Consider the following 21604-nt stretch of genomic DNA (forward strand, 5'->3'; position numbering starts at 1 on the left):
CCTTGCCTCGGCACTGAAGAGCGACGGATCATGTGCACTAAACTGTCTTCAATCCTATTGGTTGTCGCTCTCGAAAGTCGCTCTTGATTTGCATAAAGTTGAACAGATCTCAACTTTGTTGCGTCGCTGGACACGCCCAATCCGGTCGCTGTCGCTCGTGTCGCTGGAAATCGCCCACTCTTCATTGAAATGAATGGGATCATGTTCCTAAAGCCCCATTCACACTGCCAGCCACACGCAGCGACAAAGCAACATGATCCCATCTACAGGTGGACTTTTGTGGCTATTTGAACGCATACGAAAACAATCCGGTCGAATGCATTTTCGACTACATCTGGGAGTGGACAAGCTCAAAATGTTTTAGACCCCGTTTACACCTGTATTTAGCGTCGTCCACTTGTGATCCCATAAACCAAAACCCATCTTCTACCAGATGTAAACAGACTCACAGAGACTCTAAAAAACACCACAACCCACTTTCAGAGGCACAGACTAAAGGGGCTGGCCACACAGAATACATTTTTGAATTCAACTGTGCTGCTTTTCCATTGTTTTTCTATGTAAACATGCGGTAGATGGATTGGATGCCTCTGAACACTGTGCTCTGTCTCAAGTCTTTTTCAGCATCTCGCACACAACAAGGCGTCCTAGAAACACGGCGCTGAAGTTTTAAAAAAAGTAAATAATTAAATAACTTTTAAAATAACTTTTCCCCATTCCCTGTTTATAAGCCCTCCATTTTCTCGGTTCTCTGTTCAGTGTCTTGCCTCACACCCTTTCAAGCTAAAAACTGGAAATGTTAAGCTGGAATTCATGTTTGGCTTATTTGAACAGTAAAGCTCGCCTTCTTTGATTTGATTGGCCATCTCAATCATTTTGACATTGACGAACACTTTTAGACCACTGGGGAAGATCAGCCTAAAAATGTATCTTTTTCAATTTTTTGTTATCCTAACAACATGGTGTGTAATGGAGTGCAGCAGTTCTCCATCAATAACATCACATTTTGGGGAGAAAATGTGGTCATATCTCATTATTGGGAGGACTCCCTCAATGTCCTAAGGACAAATCAGTTGACAAATCAGAAATCAAACCCTTGCAAACAAACATAGGCAAAAGTTCCAGACCTCTTTAGCTCCTCCTCCAGTTCTTTCACTCTCTGGTCCACTTTGGTCTTGGACTGTTTCACTGTTTCCAGCTCTTCCCGGAGAACTTCCTGTTCACTCGACAGCTCGTCCACTTTAGCAATCAGGTCATTCTTCACAATATTTAGTGCATTCCTACACAAGGCAAAACTCTGTCAGGCATGCAGACGCATACGTACATGTGCAAATACAAACACGGTCTTTGTCTCTTACTTGGTCTCCAGTAGTTGTTTGTTCTCTGTTAGTAGATTTTCCACCTCTTTCCCCATTCCTGTGGGATATACAGTGTTAGCAGGAGTACAGACCACCATGAACTTGGACTAAGGTACAGCTGATTCAAAACTACAAAATCACAATTGTTTGAAATTACACCACAAACACAAAGAATTACAGTACATTTATTAATAGGGCCCAATAAAAAAAAAAGGGTGAGTGAAATCAGCTCAATTCTTTATTGTTGCATTAACTAATGACCTTTCGAGGTTTGATTAACAGGACATCTACAGGGACATAATCACAGTCTAACTTGATAAGTGGACTGTAGAACATCCAAACAGACTTGATTAAAATAATATGATTCATATGAGCCGAAAAGCCATGCATTTGAAAGCACAGCACTGAGCAGCAGGAGATAATATGATTAGAGGAGCAGAAGCACTGGAGAACATCTCACAAAAAGCATCGCTACAAATCAGGAAAGTGTCACAATGTCTTACTGAAAACAACGTGAGGGGGGAAAGGAGGCTATGAGCCTTACCAAAGAAATCATCCCGGACTGAAATAGAGAGCCGAGGAGGAAAGAGAGGGAACGTGGCGAGGTAAGAGGAGGCAGCCAAAAGAAAGGAGGAGTAAAGGTATGAATTTGAAGACAGAAGAGGATATTAAAAGAGGAAGATAATGATGGAAGTGAAAAGAGAAGAAATTAAACAAAGATGAAGAGAGCAAGAGAGAAAGATGGACAAGCACATGTTAGATATTTATCATCACACACATACAAATAGGCACACACACACACACACACACCTGATAAATTCTTTTTAAAGAAAAATTAATAAAACAAATCATCAGCTGTCACTATTACACTAAAAATTATTTTTTATATATCAGACCTTTATCTTCAATTAAATAATTCAAAACCATTCATAAGTTTGGGGTTGGTAAGATTTTTAATGTTTTTGAAAGAAGTGCAATGCTCACCAAGGCTGCATTTACTTGATCAAAAATTAAGAAATCAAGAAATATTGTTGCTATATTGTTTATATTTGAGTATATAGAAAACAAGTGTATTTTTGGGGGTATCATTACTCCAGTCTTCAGTGTCACATGATCCTTCATAAATCATTCTAATATGATGATTTGCTGCTCAAGAAACATTTCTTATTATCATCATCAATGTTGAAAACAGTTGTGCTGCTTAATATTTTTGTGGAAACTGATACATTTTTCCCTAGGATTTTTTAATGAATAAAAAGTTCAAAAGAACAACCTTTATTTAAAATAGAATGTTATATAAGAATTTAAATGCCTTTACAGTAACGTTTGATTAATTAAAAGAGTCCTTGATGAATAAAAGCATTAATTTCTTCAAAATAAATTCTTACTGACCCCAAAATTTTGAAAAGTATTGCATTTTTAAGTGTTTTATTTTTTAATAGTTAACACTTTATTTTACAGTGTCCTTGTTACTTGTAGTTTCTATAGCAATAACTATAAAATAGGCACAATTACATGCAACTAATCCTAAACCAAACCTAATCATAACCCTAAAACTATTTTAAATACATGTAGTTAATTAATAGTACTCAGTATTTAAATGTATTATTACACTGTAACAATGACACTTTAAAATAAAGTGTAACCGTTTAATGTTATGTGTTTCTGAAGTATAGTTTAATGGGGTCTTTACAGTTTTTTAAAATCTCTAGGACACATTTCTCAATACTTAGATCACTTTTCCACAACTCTTCACTCAGTGATCACAACATCAGTCTATGTGAGCTAAACTGTGGATCATTTTATTTGGCACAAAATGCATTCAATGACTAATTCTTTGAAATGACATGAATTCTTTTCTCACTTAAACACAAACACCACGAAAACTTTATGTACTATGGGCAAATTTGCACATGTTTACAAAACTGTTAAACATAAGTTCAAAACCTAGTACAACATAATGAATAAGACATAAATTTGCAACATTTCTACAGCAAAACCATATTAAAATATATTCTGAATCTAAAAAAAATCAAATACTATCCATGCAATTAGATGTAACTAAACACCTACAGTCTTTCAATTTCATTACCATCCATTCAAAATGAGAAAACTTAGGAAAAATGTTTGTAGTGTAATGTAAAAATGGGCTATGTAACATATACTGCAGTGATTTATAAGCAGTAGAGAGTGTCATTCATGTTTTGTAAAGACATTTTACAAAAGAAAGCACTGTATAATGCTACCTGATGTTAGTTTTTTTAGGTCTGTGTTTTATAAGTGACAGTGTGTTTGTTGGATGAAAACCTTTGAGTGAAATAGTGTGTTATGGAATAATGACTTGATTGTGAAAAAGTTGAAAGTTGGTTAGGAGAACTGTGTGAAGAGTTAAAAAAAAAAAAAGACCTAAGTATTGAGAAATGTGTCCTAGAAAAAAAAAACCTGTTATGTAATATGACTAATTGTGTTTTCTAATGTGTATTGTTATGTTAAATCCATGCAAAGGTCATGAGGAGCAAAAAAGAATGAGAAATAAAAATACCAACCAATCAGTGATCAGATACACACCTGAGAATTCCCCTAGGGGCGTGGCCGAGAGAAGCACACACGGGAAGGAAGCACAGAGAGGGGTCAAGGGTCAGTGAGTGAGACGGCCAATCAAAAGAAAGATCCACCTTCACACTGAGATAAACAAATCAACAGCTCTACCTTGATAATGAAACAAAACAAATCAGAGACCGCCAACGTAAATAACGGAAAGTACTCAAATTAAACAACTACATCACACCAAAATGTGCTTAGGGGCAGGAGATACAGACATAAAGCAAGCATGATATCCCAAGAGACCTTGCTTTGAGGATACATCCAGCAGTGTGGGCTTCCTGACAAATGGCATGCAGTTCAAAGTGCAAGCAAGAAAAGCCCTTAGCCACCATGCGCTTAGCAATGGTACTTGAAATATATATATATAAAAAAATGAAAAATCATTGATATTAAATGCAGGTCACATATAAAACAAGATAACCTGCATTTATGAGAAAGTGTCAATCAACTGCTGGGGTAAAATGTTAATTGAAGGTCATAATCTGAACTATGAAGCTTACCGAGAAGTTCTGCTCCTGCGTCCACATCACCGATGATGTCAGACTTGGCGTCTTTGATCTCGTGGTACAGAGAGTCCGTGTTGATGCCGAATGCCTCATTCACTATGCCCTGAGAAGGACTTCAAAGGAACAAGAGTTCTCGCCATTATTTCACTTCAAAGCTTGAATCCTTTACATTTCACAAAGCAACTTTCTACACAGTATTCTTAATGATCTGTCACTTTTGTACGTAAACTTGAGTATTTTGTACTGTTTGTTCACGCTTTAATATTGTGAATGATGTGCATCCGTCTACCTGTTTCCTCTTTCGAAGTCTCGAGGGTCCAAGCGCATTTCTAGCTCTGGTGTTGAGTCTATAATTTCGTGAAACTCTGACCATTCATCACTACTGCCCATACCTACACACACACACACACACACGATTGAAAAGAAGAACACGCAATCATTGTCCTGTCAGGGAAAATTTGAATTTTGCATTGTTTGTAAATCTGTAGATGTAGTAAGATCAATTAAATCGATCAAAAGTGACAGTAATGACATTTACACTGTTAGAAAAATAATATTATGTTGTTCTTTTGAACTTTCTATTTATCAAAGAATTCTGAAAAAATATATCAGTAATAGTCCATGAGCCAGGGTCCCAAATTTGGTCCATCGGTATCATCTGGGGGGACAAAGTCTCAGTGATTTTTGGCAAGGTATACACCCCTAGTCCTAGAAAATTCACGATAGCAGTGCAGGGGTGGTAGCGAAATCACTTTTTTTCAGCTCATGAAGTTACTAACCCCCTAAAATAAATTCCGTTTTTGAAATCTGGTGTATATCTGGTTTAGGCTCATGCTAGGGATATTGTCAATATTCTATAATATGGTGGCATGAAAGAACACCACGGACACAAAACTCAACAACTTCAATATACACCAGATTTCAAAAACGGAATTTATTTTAGGGGGTTAGTAACTTCATAAGCTGAAAAAAAAGTGATTTCGCTACCAACCCTGCACTGCTATCGTGATTTTTCTAATACTAGGGGTGTATACCTTGCCAAAAAACAATGATAGCATTTGTCCCCACAATGATACCGATCAACCCCCCTGGCTCATGGACTATAATGTCCACAACTGTTTTCAACACTTATAAAAATAAGAAATGTTTTGCGAGCACCAAATCAGCATATTGGAATGATTTTTGAAGGATCTTATGAAGGATTTTTTTTATACAGTGATTATTCTTTGCCTGAATTCTTCTCCCTCTCTCTCACCAATGCTGACGTTCCTGGTTTCCTGAGAGACCTGCACCTCCATGTTTCTACTAAGACGCTTCGCATTCTTGCGGCCCCGGCGCTTGCTGAACTCTTCCCCCGACACCAGCCCATCGTTCAGAGGGGTAACTGTTGCCGAGGGAACAGACGAGGTGGGAGTGTTTGATTTGCTGCCTGTGCTGCTGGGCGTGGCTGCGACGGAGTCTGAATCTGAGCCATCCTCCTTAAACGAAAGGGAACCACATATCACACGCACGTTTTGATAATAAACATATTCTGCTAAACGTCTAAACTTAAATCTTCTACACTAGTAAATTTGATATTGCTTTGATAAACAAAAATTTAGACTTACTAGCAAGGCAAAAATATATTGTCATACAAATTCAAACATGTAAATGTAAAACTGTTTATAAAACATGTATAAATGATAAAATGTCTGTGCATATCCTTCGAATAAATAGATATTTATCTTTGAGTCAAAAATCCTGAAGCTGAAAGGTCCACAGATAAAAAGCTTTGTCAAACAAACTCAAATTGCTTTATACTCATGTGACTTGTGACATATGTCCAAAAAAGGAAGTGAATAACTCATATCTTCTCTTCTTTCAAAGAAAAGATCATTAGAAATGCGTGCTCAGCTGACACATGCTTCATCTAGGTGAGATTCAGTTTATTAAAACCATCTTGTTTTAAACACAACTGTTCATTTCAGATAGCTAAAATAAGACAAAAACGTCACAGAGCAAGGCAGAGGACGGACGGCCAAAATCATGGACCCTTGGAGGCCTGCTTGTGACCATCGAACAACCACCCATGAACCTGATCTCGACACCAGCAGGCTTAAGGGGGGAGTGTCTGACAGAATGATGGTTATCATGACTCCTCCCCTGGCGCTTCGGGTGGAGTCATATCTGTCACACCTGGTAGCCAGGGGCGTAGACAGGTCTGCTGAGATCGCTGGAATGCCAGACGTCTGACGAAACCATTCTAGCCCCCCCAAGACCCCCACGTACCATGCCATCTCCGCCAGGAAACAAACTCAGTGATGGGGGACGCTCTGTTTTACTGCAGGACAAGAAACAGATAGATGTAGAAGGTCAAATATTTCCCACTAAACTAAATTGGCACATGAAAATGAGCAAAAAACTCAATGGACAGGGTGAAAACATATAAAGACACAAAACCACATAGGAGAAAGAGGTACAGGTTTCTCAGTCTCTGACACTAAGACTGCTAAACTAGGCAAGGCGTTTGCGTGAACGGACAGGGGGTTCATTTTTTTATTTCAGAGGAGTAAAATGGGAGATAAAAGGACTGCAGAGACAGGGGTTTGGGAAACTGTCAGAGATTGCGGGCAATTTTACCTTTTCCTCCAGTTGTGTCGTTTACTGCAGAGACACACAGCGGCACACGCACAGAAAGAAAGAGACAAAAAGAAAGTGAACACACACTCACAAACACAGTGACACAATACTTACACAGGACATAAAGTCACGTTACATGCAGTATACAGTATGTAAAAAAAATAAATGAAAATGATTCATGTTGAAAACATGATGAAATTGCAAATAACACACTGATTATCTCAAAGAGGACCTGCCATTGTATAACTTATAAATATATATTTATCATTGAATAATTTATAATTTAATAAGATTTTATTTTATATTAAATATAACATTATATATATATATATATATATATTTTACACAAATATTTTTACATTCTGTGGGTAATTGAGTAATCAGTGCAGATTACTCACTCAGCTGAGTCAGCTCAGACATGTCAAGGTAAAACTCCTAAAGCTATTTAAAAGCTCCACATTTGATAAATTAATAATTAAATTATAGATTTTTTTTGAGAACTACTTTTACAGCATTTGAAATCTTGTTTATTCTTAGGCAAAAGACATCAGTTCTGACTCTCTCACAACCCTGTACCAAAATTTGAGTCTGTAACTATGTCTATGAAAATGTTTAAATCAGCTGGCTCTGTTTAAATGAAAATAGAAATGTGTGAAATTTGTGGAGATGTGTGTATAATTGAGTATGACTATAAGCCAACCACAAGACTAGATCTGACTAAGCAAGACATGACAAACTGTGACTGAGCATCATCACCCAGTGCCTAGCAACGCTGTCTCCAAGACAACTGTTCTAATAATGGGCCATTTTGTTTAATCAAAATCTAAACTATTCTGATACATACATCCAAACTGCAATACACGTCATAGCTGGTGTCCCAAAATAAGAGAATATTAGTTTGCAGTTTGAAATTCAAAAATATTTAATTAAACTGGTTACCCACAAAACATGTTACTTAAAAGCACAAAAGAAACATGCAAAACGCACATTCCAAACTCTTAATTTAAACAAAATGGCTGCATCACGCTGATTATACAAGTTACTCACGACCGTCCGCAGCCTGTGGATTCAGACTGGTTGCTGCCTGACTGTTGCATCTTTGAGCGCTCAATGTGTTCCACATATGTCTGTATCATCTGGAGAAAATAAAATCACTGTTAGTGTATATGCTGACTTCTTCGAGAGCTGGAGCTTTGTATTTGTAACTTTTGAGTTATTGCTAATAGTGTCCCCACACCTTTAGACCAATGAATTTCCATGACGTTTCCATTCATTTTCCATGCCAAAAATCATTTTATCGAGATCATAATCACAAAGAGCAATTTTTAGCAGATAAAAAAAATAGAAGAAAGAAGAAAAGAAAAACTGCATGATGGGGGTTCTTCTGACCTCTGTATGACGCTGGTGAAGGGCGTTATACTCTTTCTTCATGTCTGATTCTCGTTCTTCCAGACGAGAGACTACAAGAGAAGGACATTATGGATGCATAGTGAAAGATACTCAAATCTCTGTTTGTGTCAATGAGTGTGTAGGAATGAATGCAGTTCAATGAGGTGCACTCACTCTGGTCAGCATAGTTCTTGGTCTTCAGCTCCAGTTGTTTTGTTTGTAGCTCCAATGTATCCACCATGGACTGCAACTCCTTCTTGTCTGCCTCCAAGGCATCTTCAAATTCAATAAACTTCTGTTACACAAACACACACACATTCACACAAGGTCAGATCCTTTAACTAACAGCTTGAATCAGGTAAAAGCCTGAGATGGATGGATGGATGGATGGATGGATGGATGGATGGATGGATGGATGGATGGATGGATGGATGGATGGATGGATGGATGGATGGATGGATGGATGGATGGATGGATGGGAGACAAACAGATAGACAGACAGATAGACAGGAGACAAAGAGATAGACAGACAGACAGATAGATAGATAGATAGATAAAACAATAAAGAGAGACAGACAGAGAGACAGAGAGACATGGATGGATGGATGGATGGATGGATGGATGGGAGACAAACAGATAGACAGATAGACAGGAGACAAACAGATAGACAGATAGACAGGAGACAAACAGATAGATGGATGGATGGATGGATGGATGGATGGATGGATGGATGGATGGATGGATGGATGGATGGATGGATGGATGGATGGATGGATGGATGGATGGATGGATGGATGGATGGATGGATGGATGGATGGATGGATGGATGGATGGATGGATGGATGGATGGATGGATGGATGGATGGATGGATGGATGGATGGATGGATGGATGGATGGATGGATGGATGGATGGATGGATGGATGGATGGATGGATGGATGGATGGATGGATGGATGGATGGATGGATGGATGGATGGATGGATGGATGGATGGATGGATGGATGGATGGATGGATGGATGGATGGATGGATGGATGGATGGATGGATGGATGGATGGATGGATGGATGGATGGATGGATGGATGGATGGATGGATGGATGGATGGATGGATGGATGGATGGATGGATGGATGGATGGATGGATGGATAGATAGATAGATAGATAGATAGATAGATAGATAGATAGATAGATAGATAGATAGATAGATAGATAGATAGATAGATAGATAGATAGATAGATAGATAGATAGATAGATAGATAGATGGATGGATGGATGGGAGACAGACAGATAGACAGATGGACAAAAAGATGCATTTGGAGAAGGGTTTATTCTTTGAATACAGTACAGTCACATTTACACACACAAACAGTTACAGGGTACATAACACACACATACACACACACTCCAAGTGCAGTGTGTGGTGACTTTGAGCTGCAAGGATTTAAGTGGAACACAATAGGCTCTTTCTGCAGTGCGGCCCAGCCACAAACAGCCTCCTGGAATTCAGTAATCCCAGCACTGCAAAGAGAGGGAAAAACCAAACACACTCCATCTAACACTACAAACTTCAAATCCCCCTTCAATGAAAACATCACACAAGTCCGATCATGTCATTCTAATCTAATGAGTTTTTGACATTTCTACATTACTATATATACCCCATATTAGCAGCATGTCTTCATTTGGGATTAGGAAGTTATGTAAAGATTTGTATAATGTAATCCCATAATGCTAATTCGAGTTCTTGCTATACTTTGACATAAGATCCCTCATTCAATACTGCAGTTTAATCATGAAAAGCCATTACAGGTGAAATGTTTATTTTCGACAACACTAGTTTCATGGTTAAATGCACAAACATAATGAGTGTTTCCAGACAGGTCTCCCCATCTGCCATTGGTTGAGCTGACGTTGCCGTGCCAGGCTGGTTCGATGCCTAAACAATCTGAATAACGTGCAACGTCAAAAGTTTTTGCGCTTTTTGGGGGAAAATATCTTTCAAACTTGCTTGCAGCTGTCTCTGCATATCAATTCAGGCATAGGAGATTTTAACACTGAATACAATTATGTGCATTAAATTACATATGACCAATTGGAGTAGAGCCAAGTCATCTGTTATGTCACCATGTATTAGAATGATGTGAATAAAAAAACCTTCTTAAACATGAATGTCGTAAATAATCTGTACTTTTATATCTTTTATACTGTTAGATATGTCGGTTTTTCTAAAGTTAAATTGCATCTAAACTTGCAAGTTTATTTTAATGTTTAATCATAGTCATTAGACATTCTGATATTGCTCATGAGGATTGATAATGATATAGCCTATAGAGCTGGTAAGTCCCGCCCCTTCCACTAATCCCCCTGGACCTCTAGGTTGAAAAATCGTCAATGCAAGTGAATGGGAGAAAATAATTATTTTCTGGTCCCATTTGAATTGTGCCATGAATGTGAACATATGTTGTCTGTGAATTTACTGTGATTTTATTTTTTTTTTTCTTGTAAAGAATGCTACAATTTAGCGGGTAGAAGTTTGATACGGTTAGACTTTGTGTGAGAGCACTTTGTGGACTACAACTCTTCGCTGCTTTCGACGCCTTTGAAACGTCACCACCACTCGCACACGGACACTAGCTCACGGATCCCGCTAAACATGTCTGTGTCTTTGGTGCACTTCACCGCCTTCTTTCAGGGAGAGGGCAAAATCGTTGAGGTTGGCGAAAACCACGGGTAAGTCAACTTTATGGGGTGACGTCACATAGGCGACATGTAGTCTTTCTCATTATGTCTTTTCCACAACTGCTAGCCGAAGAATCATACCATAAACTGTCAAACTCATAACATGAAAAATTATATAAAAAATTCACAGACAACATATGTTCACATTCATGGCACAATTCAAACGGGACCAGAAATAATTATTTTCTCCCATTCACTTGCATTGAGGATTTTTCAACCTAGAGGTCCACTTGGGGTTTTACGGATGGGCGGGACTTACCAGCTCTATACACAAGTTCAATGGGGTTCTATATAGAATCCTAGGTATCTGTTACAAGCCGTTTAATTCGTATTCTTAATGTGGTTCTATGAAGCGCCTGAAAGAACCCTTTAAGATTCTATATAGATCCTTTTCTTCTAAGAGTGAGAATGTGTGTTAATACAGGCTAGTGAGAAGGATGTTCTTACTGTGGCCACTATATTCTACTGCCATAATCCCAAAGGATGCGAAATTGGAGAATGATGTTTACTCTCTCTCTCTCTCTCTCTCTCTCTCTCTCTCTCTCTCTCTCTCTCTCTCTCTCTCTCCATCCCTCACTATCTCTCTCACTCTGTGCTTTCTGTCTGTCTCATAACATGAGAATCGGGTTACAGCGTCAGCCAGCCTCCTTCTATGAGAAAATTGATTACCCATAATCATCCCCCCTGCCCATCATCCTCCCAGTTTTGACCCCAAGCAAATAAATCTTTGTGTTGCTGCATTAAAACATGAAACAGAAAATAGCTATCTCTAACACTTCACTATCTGTATTCAATGAATTGTATTATTTTAAACCACAGCCTATTTCTTTCTGCAGTTTAAACAAGCCTGCTACATGCAAATCTATTATTTTTGGACAGGAACGAAACAATTGTGAAACAATTATTATATAGTATAGTTTATTATATAGTGAATAGTATCAACATATTTTATGAGAGTATGAATAAATACTGTCTAGAGTTAAAAAAACAAAACATGATTTAAAAATGCTGCTTCTCTGGAATAAAAATTGTAAATAAAAAAATGTTGAAAAAATATAAACATAAATCTAGGCAGAATAAAAAATAGACTATAACACACATGTGTGGATCGACATAGCGAATCAAGTAACCAAGTAATGAGAAGTGAGAAGCATCACTGCAGTTTACTGCACTCCATCAGCACATATTCCTTCTCTGAATCATCTATGATACTGAAAAACAGCCTCTGTTTTCTCTTTTGCTCTTTTATGTATTTTCTTTCTGTCTTCTGGTACAATAATGTCTGCTCTTAAAGTTACATTTCTCAGTTTTGACCGCACTACCATCACTCTCCATTTTATTTTCACACACTGAATCTTTATACTTACAACCATAAAACACTCACATTTTTATTACAGCATACACTTACACTGGTTAAGCTCTGATATAAAACTTAACACAACAAGAACGCCAATAATGCTCTAGCTGTGCAGTCGATAATATAGTTACATTTGGAAAATGTTTTGGCAATGTTAGTATGTAGTTATGATGCTAGTGTAGGGTCATTAAGGGCATCTGTTCTCTGTAGCTGTCTGGTCATTGTAGTAGTGCCTGTGCTGATGCACAAAGAAAATATAAGAGTGTTTGTCTGCATATGACTTGTGTTCAAACGTGCGTATGAGACAATCTTTTGTAAAAGATTTAGAGATTTATTTCCAGCAGTAATAGGTAGAGGAACACATACAATTCACTATGGGATAAAACAAAGGTGTTACTCTAGTGCACATGACAGGACTGGATAAAGTTTCTCAAGTGGATGTCCAGGGGTCAAGGACAATGAATTGACCAGGTCAACACAGATGTTACGGAATAATTACTTCTCAAAGAGCAGCAATAATTGTTTACGACATCACAGTTACTGTGTAAATAACGCAAGAAGGTAGCACTTCTTGTACACAGATAGAAGCTTTAGCCCTATAAAGACAACAAAACCTTGCTAAAAAACCTGTTGCAAACAATATACTACATGCCTCCTGCCATCTGATGGATATTTCATACATTTTTAGTAAGTAAAACGCCTTTAGTATAATTCAAAAAATGTCACTTTCAGGCAGTGGTACATATGCCTATTTGCTATTATTTGCGTTTTGCAACTTTAATGATTTTTATAAAATAAACATAATAATAACTTTTATATTGTAAGAACATTTAAAAAAAAACTTAAGTTTACTTGTTTATTCATGCGCTTTAAATATAAATATCATGTTAAAATATAAGCATCAAATATGATACATGAGGCTTTTGAGGAATGTTTATTTGTACATCTCTCAGTCATCACTGTATTGCATGCTTTATTAAAACTACAGAGCTTTGATCATAAAACTAAGCATTTAAATGTCATCCTAAGGCATATATTTGGGAGGTGACAACTGATATCTATGCATTTTATGTAAGTAGTCTACAATAGGGTACTCTTAGCTTTTTACAATTATGATCAGATAACAAAACTCTCCTGCTTGAATAGGATGAATAGCCTAGTATGCATGAAAATAATGAGCGATGAGATCATCTTATTATTATTTACCTCCTCCGCCTGTTTGCGCAGCGATTTCTCCCGTTCATACTGCGTGATGAGTTGCTCGTTGTCCTCCTTGAGAAGTTCCAGCTCCACCTCATGCTCCTGGTTCTCCGTTAGAACCGAGTCGAGGTTCTCCAGAACATTCACCACCAGCGGCATCAGCTCCTTCACCACCTCCTCATCGTAGCTGTCGATGAGGCGCTCGAACTCCCGATAAATGCTGCTGGCCAGGCCCGACACCCGCTCGGACATGACGGACACGGCCCCGTAATCGTCCTGGTACACCACCTCGTCCAGCTCCATCATCTTGGCGACGTTTGATCGAAGCTCGTTATTAGAGAAAGAATAAATATATCAGCGGCGACGCGAATCGAAATGGCGAAATGTTTTAATGTTTCTATGAATTCATGACAATTTCATCAGGTGCACATGATGCCGCTGCGCTCCACGGCCCGGTTTCACCAGCAACGGCCGGATTTCGGGACGCACGAACGTTTAATATTCGATATTTGTTGATCAGACGGAGCGCTCGCGAGGGGACGAGCCCTCTTCCCCGCCCGTGCGTCCTGCGCCAGTGTCGGCAGCGCGATCGCACGCGCCTCGCTATAGCACTCGGTTATTCCCCGGTTGCGTCTGTCTCATCGCTGGGTTGGAGCGAAATCCATCGCATCACATCACGCCCAACGCGCGTCTGTCTCTGACGACGCACCTGCCTCTCAACAGCCGCAGCTCGCGAGCCCAGCCATTACTGGGAAATCAATGGAGGAAAAAAAAAAAACCCGGACAATAAATAAATAAATAAATAAATAAATAAATACGGGAATAAATGGCTACCGCTACCGTACCAAAATCGGATACTGCTTTCTAGCGTTATGTCAGACTGCTCATTTTTGGCATTTTAAATCAATCCGGTGGTGGTTGACAGGGCGGCGGGGGTTCGTGATGCTGTTTCCGCCGGTGACTCTCTCCCTCGCAGGATAATGATGATGATGATGGTGATGGCGGGGCCAGCTGACGTCACAGCGCCTGCATGGAGCAGGCCGGAATAGTGATGTCTCATTGTCATTGCTGCTATCAGACACCAACCATTAACTACATTATTTACAGTAGCCACAATTATGTTATTGTAATATTTAATATACCCTATCCCGTAAATAAGTAGCCTATTAAATATAAACGTTAATTAATTCATATTTGAATGTGTTAATCCTTGATTTTGTATGTATTTTTTTAGCGTGCTGTCGACACTCATAAATACATCAGGGGCTCAGGGAATCGCACATATGAGCTCACTTTCCCATTTGAAGATAATCGCTTTAAGGAATCACAGAAACAATTTTTCAGAGCCGACTGCAAAAGTTCTTGCCAAACCCATCACAGAATGCATCATGTTGTTTGCTAGCCCCCACGCGGCTTCAAATGGCATTACCATAAAGGCAATTGTCAATGCAAGTGGTGCTAGAGCCAAAATGACGTCCAGCTCCACCTCTGTACGGGACCTAATGGGTGGAGCTTTTCTAGTCCAGATCCACCTCTGTGCAAGTGGTGCTCACTGCAGAGCCAATTGACGTCCAGCTTCACCTCTCTGGACACTAATGGGGTGGAGGGATAGAGTTGTGCGTAGGGTAGGGGTGTGGTTGATATTCTAGCTCCACCCATTAAGCCCAAGTGACATTCGCTCCTTCTCGCTGGACTTGGAGCAGACAGATGTAAGCTCCACCCATTTGCTCCATCTGTGGACCTAATGGGTGGAGCTTTTCTAGTCCAGATTATGGTCCAGATCTGCCACTGTAGACCTATAATGGGTGGAGTTATGTTTAGTGATATAGGGTTAGGGTGTGGTTGGATCATCTAGCTCCACCCATTGGCTCTGCAGTGAGCAGCCTCTGTCAGTGTGGCATAGCCTGCAAATTCCTGGAAAAAGTACATTTCCTGTAAAACTTCTGTCACTTGCATTTCTGTAACATTGCACTGAACACTGATTCCTGAACAAAAGTCGATTATAAAACTAGATCATAGCTCAATATCTCATGTAGAACACGGCCAATTATCAAAAACACAAATATGTCATTAGTGTCCTAACAGAAGGAAATGTAAATGTTTATTTAACCTTCTGGTGGTCTTCGTTCATTTTAGACAGAAGAGTAAAAAACAATCTTGTCCTGACTCAGGAAGCTAAAATTCAGCAAGCACATGCACAAGTAACTCTTTAAATGAAGATTTCTGTTTATTTAGAGCAACATGGTAAAACATTATTTTACTGTCATGAAAAAAAAGCAACACAATACAGCATACAAATGACCAATACAGAAGTGTATTGTATGAAACAGGCCTCTGCGTGACATCATCGCAGCCAGTCACATTGCCAAGCATCCACTGAAGTATTTTGGGCAGGGATGGCACTAGTAATGTGGGAAATGCCCACACATGCCCACGGATGTGTCATATTTGACCTTCCAACTGCCATGTAAAGAATAAAGCAGATGGCTAATGGGAACAAAGGCCAAATTCAACAAAGTATTAAACAATCATGGCGCAGCAACTCTTTTCAAGTACAGAATCAGGCATATCAGCGGATTCTTTAAGGGTCTCTGATTACATTCAAACGCATGTATGGACACTGTAATAGTGTGATATGTTAGTGATGTCTGATTGTACTCATTCTCTACATTGCCATACATGTGTGCTTCTGCGATTATCAATTACAACTGTGCATTTGGTTTTGCATCTAAGCTATTACTTTTACATTTGGCTTGGTGTCTTACTACAAAAAAAAATGCAAGAGGGGAAAAAGGAGAAATGACGTCACCTTATTGCACAAAAGTAAACTGTCCATTACCATCAGAACACATTCACTGAGTTTCAAAGGAAGATCTGAACACACTGATACTGAAGAGCTTGCTTTGGCGACCAACAGTGGATCCAGTTGAACACTGCATAGACTGTACTGAGTTTCTTGAGGCAAACTTGCATTTAATACATTAGCAAATTGAGAGAACATAATCATACAGAGAAACAACAGTATATGCAAACCATTTTAAACAAAACATAACCATTCAGTTATTGGAGTGACAGTTGATTCTAATTAGATGGAAAGGAGGAAGGGAAAGTGAGGAATGAATCAGAAAGTGCAAAAGCAATAAAGGAATGAAGAGTGACAGACTTCAGGGGAAACAAATAACCAAAAGATAAAGTAAATGAGAGAGGATAGGTTTTAGTACAGGTTAAAAGCAGATGGAAGAGGGGCAGTGACAATGATAGAAAGCAAAACTTGTGGCTAATAGAAAACCACACTGGACTTTCCACCTGGCGGGTTGAGCACTTTGTTGTGAGAGCGAGGTCGTGGTCCGAGGCGTGGCTCATGGTCTTTTTCTGTTGGTTGCTGTGTGGCTGGCTCAGATTTCTGATTGGCTGTTGGCGCAGGGGAGGAGACAGGGGCAGGGGTAGGGGTAGAGACAGGGGCAGGGGCAGAGACAGGGGCAGGGGCTGGTGCCTCTTTTTCAGGTGTGGGTTGAGGAGACACTGGCTCCACCTTCACTTTTTCCTCAACTACAGTCGCCTGCTTAGGCGCCGGGGCTGCAAGAGACATTTAAATCCATTGGAAAAGGAATTGCATGCCAACAACAGACTGAGGAGAAATAAACTAGGGCGTGAAGAACATGACGAATATTTTGTAAATCACAGGGTTTCTTTACCTGGTGGATCTGGAGTAGCAGGTACACCCACACTTAAGTTGTCCTACAGAGGAAAGAAGGGCGTTAAGAGTTTAAATGGGTGGAAATACAGATTTTCAGAGTTCAATTATGGTTTGTGTTGTTACATACACTACTGTTCAAAAGTTTGGGGTGGGTAAGATTTTAATGTTTTTAAAAGAACAAGGCTGCATTTATTTGATCAAAAATACAGTAAATCAGTAACATGGCTACACGCTAAGGATTTTTCTACTGGCCCAACCATAAAAAAAGTAATAAATAAAATAAGTTACACCTAGTTATTATTTTCATTGTTTTTGACCCATGTTACCTTAATAAATAAGGTTATTATGACAGTAAAAACTACTAGCCTATCTTAAATACACTGCAAATATTGTTAAAGACAAGTAAACAGTCTGTACCAGAAAAAGAACAAATAATCAAATCGAGGAATAGCACAAATAAATACAATAGAACAGGGATCTCCAACCCTGCTCCTGGAGGGCTACTGTCCTGCAGACTTCAGTTCCAACGCACCTGCCTGCAACTATCAAGTAACCCTGAACAGCTGGATTAGCTGGTCCAGGTGTGTTTGATTGGGGTTGGAGCTGAAATCTGCAGGACAGTAGCTCTCCAGGAGTAGGGTTGGAGATCCCTTGCAATAGAACAAACATACCAATTAAATAAACAGAGCTTTTCAGGTTTTTCAGGCAGGTCTAATAGTAGGTTTCAGGTATAGATATTGAATGATCAAATCTAAAATAACACTGCATATATTTTAAAATGTAATTTATTCCTGTGATGACAAAGCTGAATTTTCAGCATCATTACTCCAGTCTTCAGTGTGTGTCACATGATCCTTCAGAAATTATTCTTACATGATGATTTGCTGCTCAATAAACATTTATTATCATCATCAATGGTGATAACACTTGTGCTGCTTTATATTTTTGTGGAAACCATGATACATTTTTAGTAACTATGTAAAAGCAGAAGCGTACAGGTTGGCTAGGGGTTGTCTACCTTTGGTTTGTTAGGATGACTTTTCACAGATGGGGTCGACTCTGGTCCCCCAAAGATGTTACTGGATCCTCCACCATGGTGAGTTGTCTTGCTCCGAGTCGAAGGAGCCTCAGGCTCCCCAAATATCCCACTGCTCTTTCCACCTGAGGCAATTAGAGACACATAAATCAGAGCTTGTTAAGATACACTGATTCTAGTTATGCCAATTACTGGAACATCATTTATACTTGTTAACAATACATTCAAACAATCATATTCTCAATTAAACAATATTGATTTACACAATGTGAATGACAGCTTTGCAGCAGTATTTTTGTATCACTGAGATACTATTATAGTTTTATTAATATTGAGAATTTGTTTTTCCATTTAAGTTAATTAGAATTAGCCTTTATTGTCACTGCATAGGGATACAACAAAATTTCAAAATTTTCTAAATTTACGCATGTAAACAACACAATCACATTCCATTTATAAACCTAAGTGCAGCAGAGCAAGTTAAAGGTTTCAAACAGATATTGCACAGTCCACAGTAAATTTTCATATATAAATAGTGGAAGATAGCCCTTAGTTTAGGGACTGGGTGGCTTTTGGATAAAGACAAATAAATAAAATAAAACTATTCAAGAATCTGGCAGTGCGTGTTTTAACTGCCATGCATCGCCTTCCTGAGGGCTGGAGGGTAAACAGGTGGTGACTATGGTGAGAAGAGTCCTTAATGTTTTTGCTCTAGATAGGTAGTGGTCTTTACAATGTCCTGTAGGAATAGGAGAGGGCAGCCAATGATATTCTGCTCTGTGTTTTGAACCCTCTGTAGAGGTTTTTTATCAGCTCCTGAACAGCCCCCTTACCACACTGTGAGGCCACCAGTAGCTTTGTAGCATTGAGCTATTTCAATTGCTTTTGTTTGATTTAGTCATTGCAAACAGCTGATTTTATTTCAGTAATTGTTTATTTCAGGTCATTTATTTGGTCATTTCTAAAACAGTGACAGTTTCTTCCTGTCCAATTACAAAACTCTATGCATGTCAGCAAGGAAGAAAAGACATGCTTCAGCAGCTGCTCCCCCAGGGCAAAGCATGCGAACAGCATGAAATATTCTTACTATTCTAACAGAAGAGGACCACTTATAACCCCAGAATTTAGTCTCAAAACTAGATAACGTTTAAGGGCACTTTAAACTTCAGATCAATACTTATCCTGTGACAGAGCCACTAGTGTTTAAGCAATGTGAACTTTAACCTTATCTAGATGTGCAATTTCATCAGTTCAGACCGTGTATGATCTCACAGCGTTAACTGACTGGTTAATTTATCAGACTGAGGTAAAGGCTTTGATGCTGCTATTGATGACAAGATAACAAATGCAAAAGTGCCCGTTTGCATAGTGGCTGAGAGAGAGACTCAAACGCATAAAACTGAGTAACAGTGTGGTGATGAATTTGACTCAGAGAGTGCAAGAGGCCCGAGACAGAAAATACACTGTCTGATGAAAGCTCACCTGGGGGATTGGAGCGTTTGGGACTCCCCTGAGATTCTTCTGCAGGCGCAAAAATAGAGGAGGACATTTTGTTTGGCCGTCTGGAGGCAGAAGTGTCTTCTTCATAACCACCGAAGAGATTGCTGGACCCTCCACCTGGAGGTCTTAGTACCCTAAACACAGACATACAAATATGTACATGGATTCACACAAATATTATATTTTATCTCAATACTGAGAATTGTAGATTAATAAAATGACCTAAAACAACACGTAACATTGCAGCACAGCGCCACCATAAATGTGAGGGTGAACATCGCAACTGCAGTTGTGAGTTTAGGCGGTCCGGCTTTTAAGGCCATAAAGTTTTACCCAACGTCAAACGCTGAATTTTAGTATCATTCGTGCATTTATTTACGAAAATGAAAGCCCAGCACAATAAACAAAACTAAACGAAAGCCTGCGGCATATGTTCGTTTCCGTACAACAACGTTTCCAGGAAATGTGCCTAACTTACTTCAAACTCTGCATTGTGCATAAATTCATATTTATTATTTAAAAAACACCGTTTTTTAAACGTAGCCATCATTTTCAATTGCAAATACGCCTTTGATTAAAAGTAAAATACGTCTATGTGGCTGATAAAACTTCTCTTTGAACATCGGGACATTTGCCGCTAACGGCTAACAAACAATATTGACTAAACTAAAACCAAAATAGTCTGTAATATCGTATTTTACCACCACACACACACACACACACACACACACTCACTCCACGGCTGTTTATTTAAATTGTTATATCCAGAAATGTGACCTCACTCGGTGCATTAAGTATTGTCTCTTAGCTACTAAGTGTTAGCATGTAACGTTAGCGCTTGGCCATGCTAAAGTTCCGCTCTCTTCCACCCCTAAAGAATCATGATTAGTGATTCAGATAAACAGATGTAGCTGCTAAGTGTCAACAATACACACTGGTTTGTTCCAGATAAACTGTCAGCACACACCCCATACCTTGAACTTGGTTTGCCACTAGTTTCAAGACCCTGAAACATATTGGTTGAAGTCATGGTTGCTTGTCTCGGTCTACTGCGACGTGACCCAGTAACTTCAACAACAGACGGAGCCCTCCTGCAGACACTAGTGCTCGGCCACAACTGCTGAACTAAAAGACTATGCCAAAAAAGTGAAGTCTGTCTGACCACGCCCAGAAAGGATTGGACAGCTCAAATGCAGAACAGCAAATATGATTATGGGAATGGCTCTGTTAGAAATCAATCTGACTGAGGTAGAATTCTATTGGCTGTCAGGTTATAAATGGCCAACAGAGTGAGTTGATTGGTTATCTTAAAGTACTACGTCTTACTTCCCTGTCCGTCTTAAAATCAGTTATAAAAAAATACATCAATTCATAGAGAAAAAGATATTAATGATATTAATGTTTGTTATGGCAAATTATGACAAGGGTATTAAAAATGTATATGTGATCTATTATAATAGTACATTTTATATTCAGAGGTAAAAATTTACCAAACAATACGTTTTTTTTCTGTATGATTTCTGTAAATGTTATCATGAATAGCAATAACAGGAAAACTATTAAAACTGTAATTTAATTCCCCAATATGTTTTTAAGA

The 21604-nt window shown here is 38.9% G+C and overlaps 2 protein-coding genes across 7 annotated transcripts in view; both read right to left on the minus strand.

The window, feature by feature from the left end:
• mapk8ip3 (mitogen-activated protein kinase 8 interacting protein 3) overlaps positions 1–14738 on the minus strand; it is a 31586-nt gene extending 16848 nt beyond the window's left edge. For 2 of the 6 annotated variants that reach the window (XM_081381352.1, XM_081381349.1), the window contains exons 1-12: positions 13781–14463; positions 8651–8771; positions 8477–8547; positions 8135–8223; positions 7088–7111; positions 6737–6788; positions 5724–5946; positions 4758–4860; positions 4463–4581; positions 3927–3938; positions 1359–1416; positions 1128–1280 (exon numbers count right to left, since the gene is read on the minus strand). In XM_081381352.1, the coding sequence (XP_081237478.1) occupies positions 1128–1280; positions 1359–1416; positions 3927–3938; positions 4463–4581; positions 4758–4860; positions 5724–5946; positions 6737–6788; positions 7088–7111; positions 8135–8223; positions 8477–8547; positions 8651–8771; positions 13781–14080 (1325 nt within the window). In that variant the 5' untranslated portion in view covers positions 14081–14463. Of the gene's footprint in view, positions 1–1127; positions 1281–1358; positions 1417–1902; positions 1921–3926; positions 3939–4450; positions 4582–4757; positions 4861–5723; positions 5947–6736; positions 6789–7087; positions 7112–8134; positions 8224–8476; positions 8548–8650; positions 8772–13780 lie in introns of all 6 variants that reach the window. The other 4 variants (XM_081381347.1, XM_081381348.1, XM_081381351.1 and 1 more) reach the window with 4 other exon arrangements.
• Positions 14739–15982: 1244 nt separating this feature from the next.
• On the minus strand, positions 15983–21257 carry jpt2 (Jupiter microtubule associated homolog 2). The gene is made up of 5 exons (XM_081378943.1): positions 20982–21257; positions 19990–20141; positions 18490–18632; positions 17470–17512; positions 15983–17350 (listed from the first exon to the last, which is right to left on the minus strand). Exons 1-5 carry the CDS (start codon positions 21035–21037, stop codon positions 17052–17054), a joined length of 693 nt encoding a protein of 230 aa, XP_081235069.1. The 5' UTR covers positions 21038–21257; the 3' UTR covers positions 15983–17051.
• Between the last annotated feature and the right edge of the window lie 347 nt (positions 21258–21604).

The sequence above is a fragment of the Scardinius erythrophthalmus genome (assembly GCF_964197995.2).
Source record: "Scardinius erythrophthalmus genome assembly, chromosome: 1".
NCBI classification, from domain to species: Eukaryota; Metazoa; Chordata; class Actinopteri; order Cypriniformes; family Leuciscidae; genus Scardinius; species Scardinius erythrophthalmus.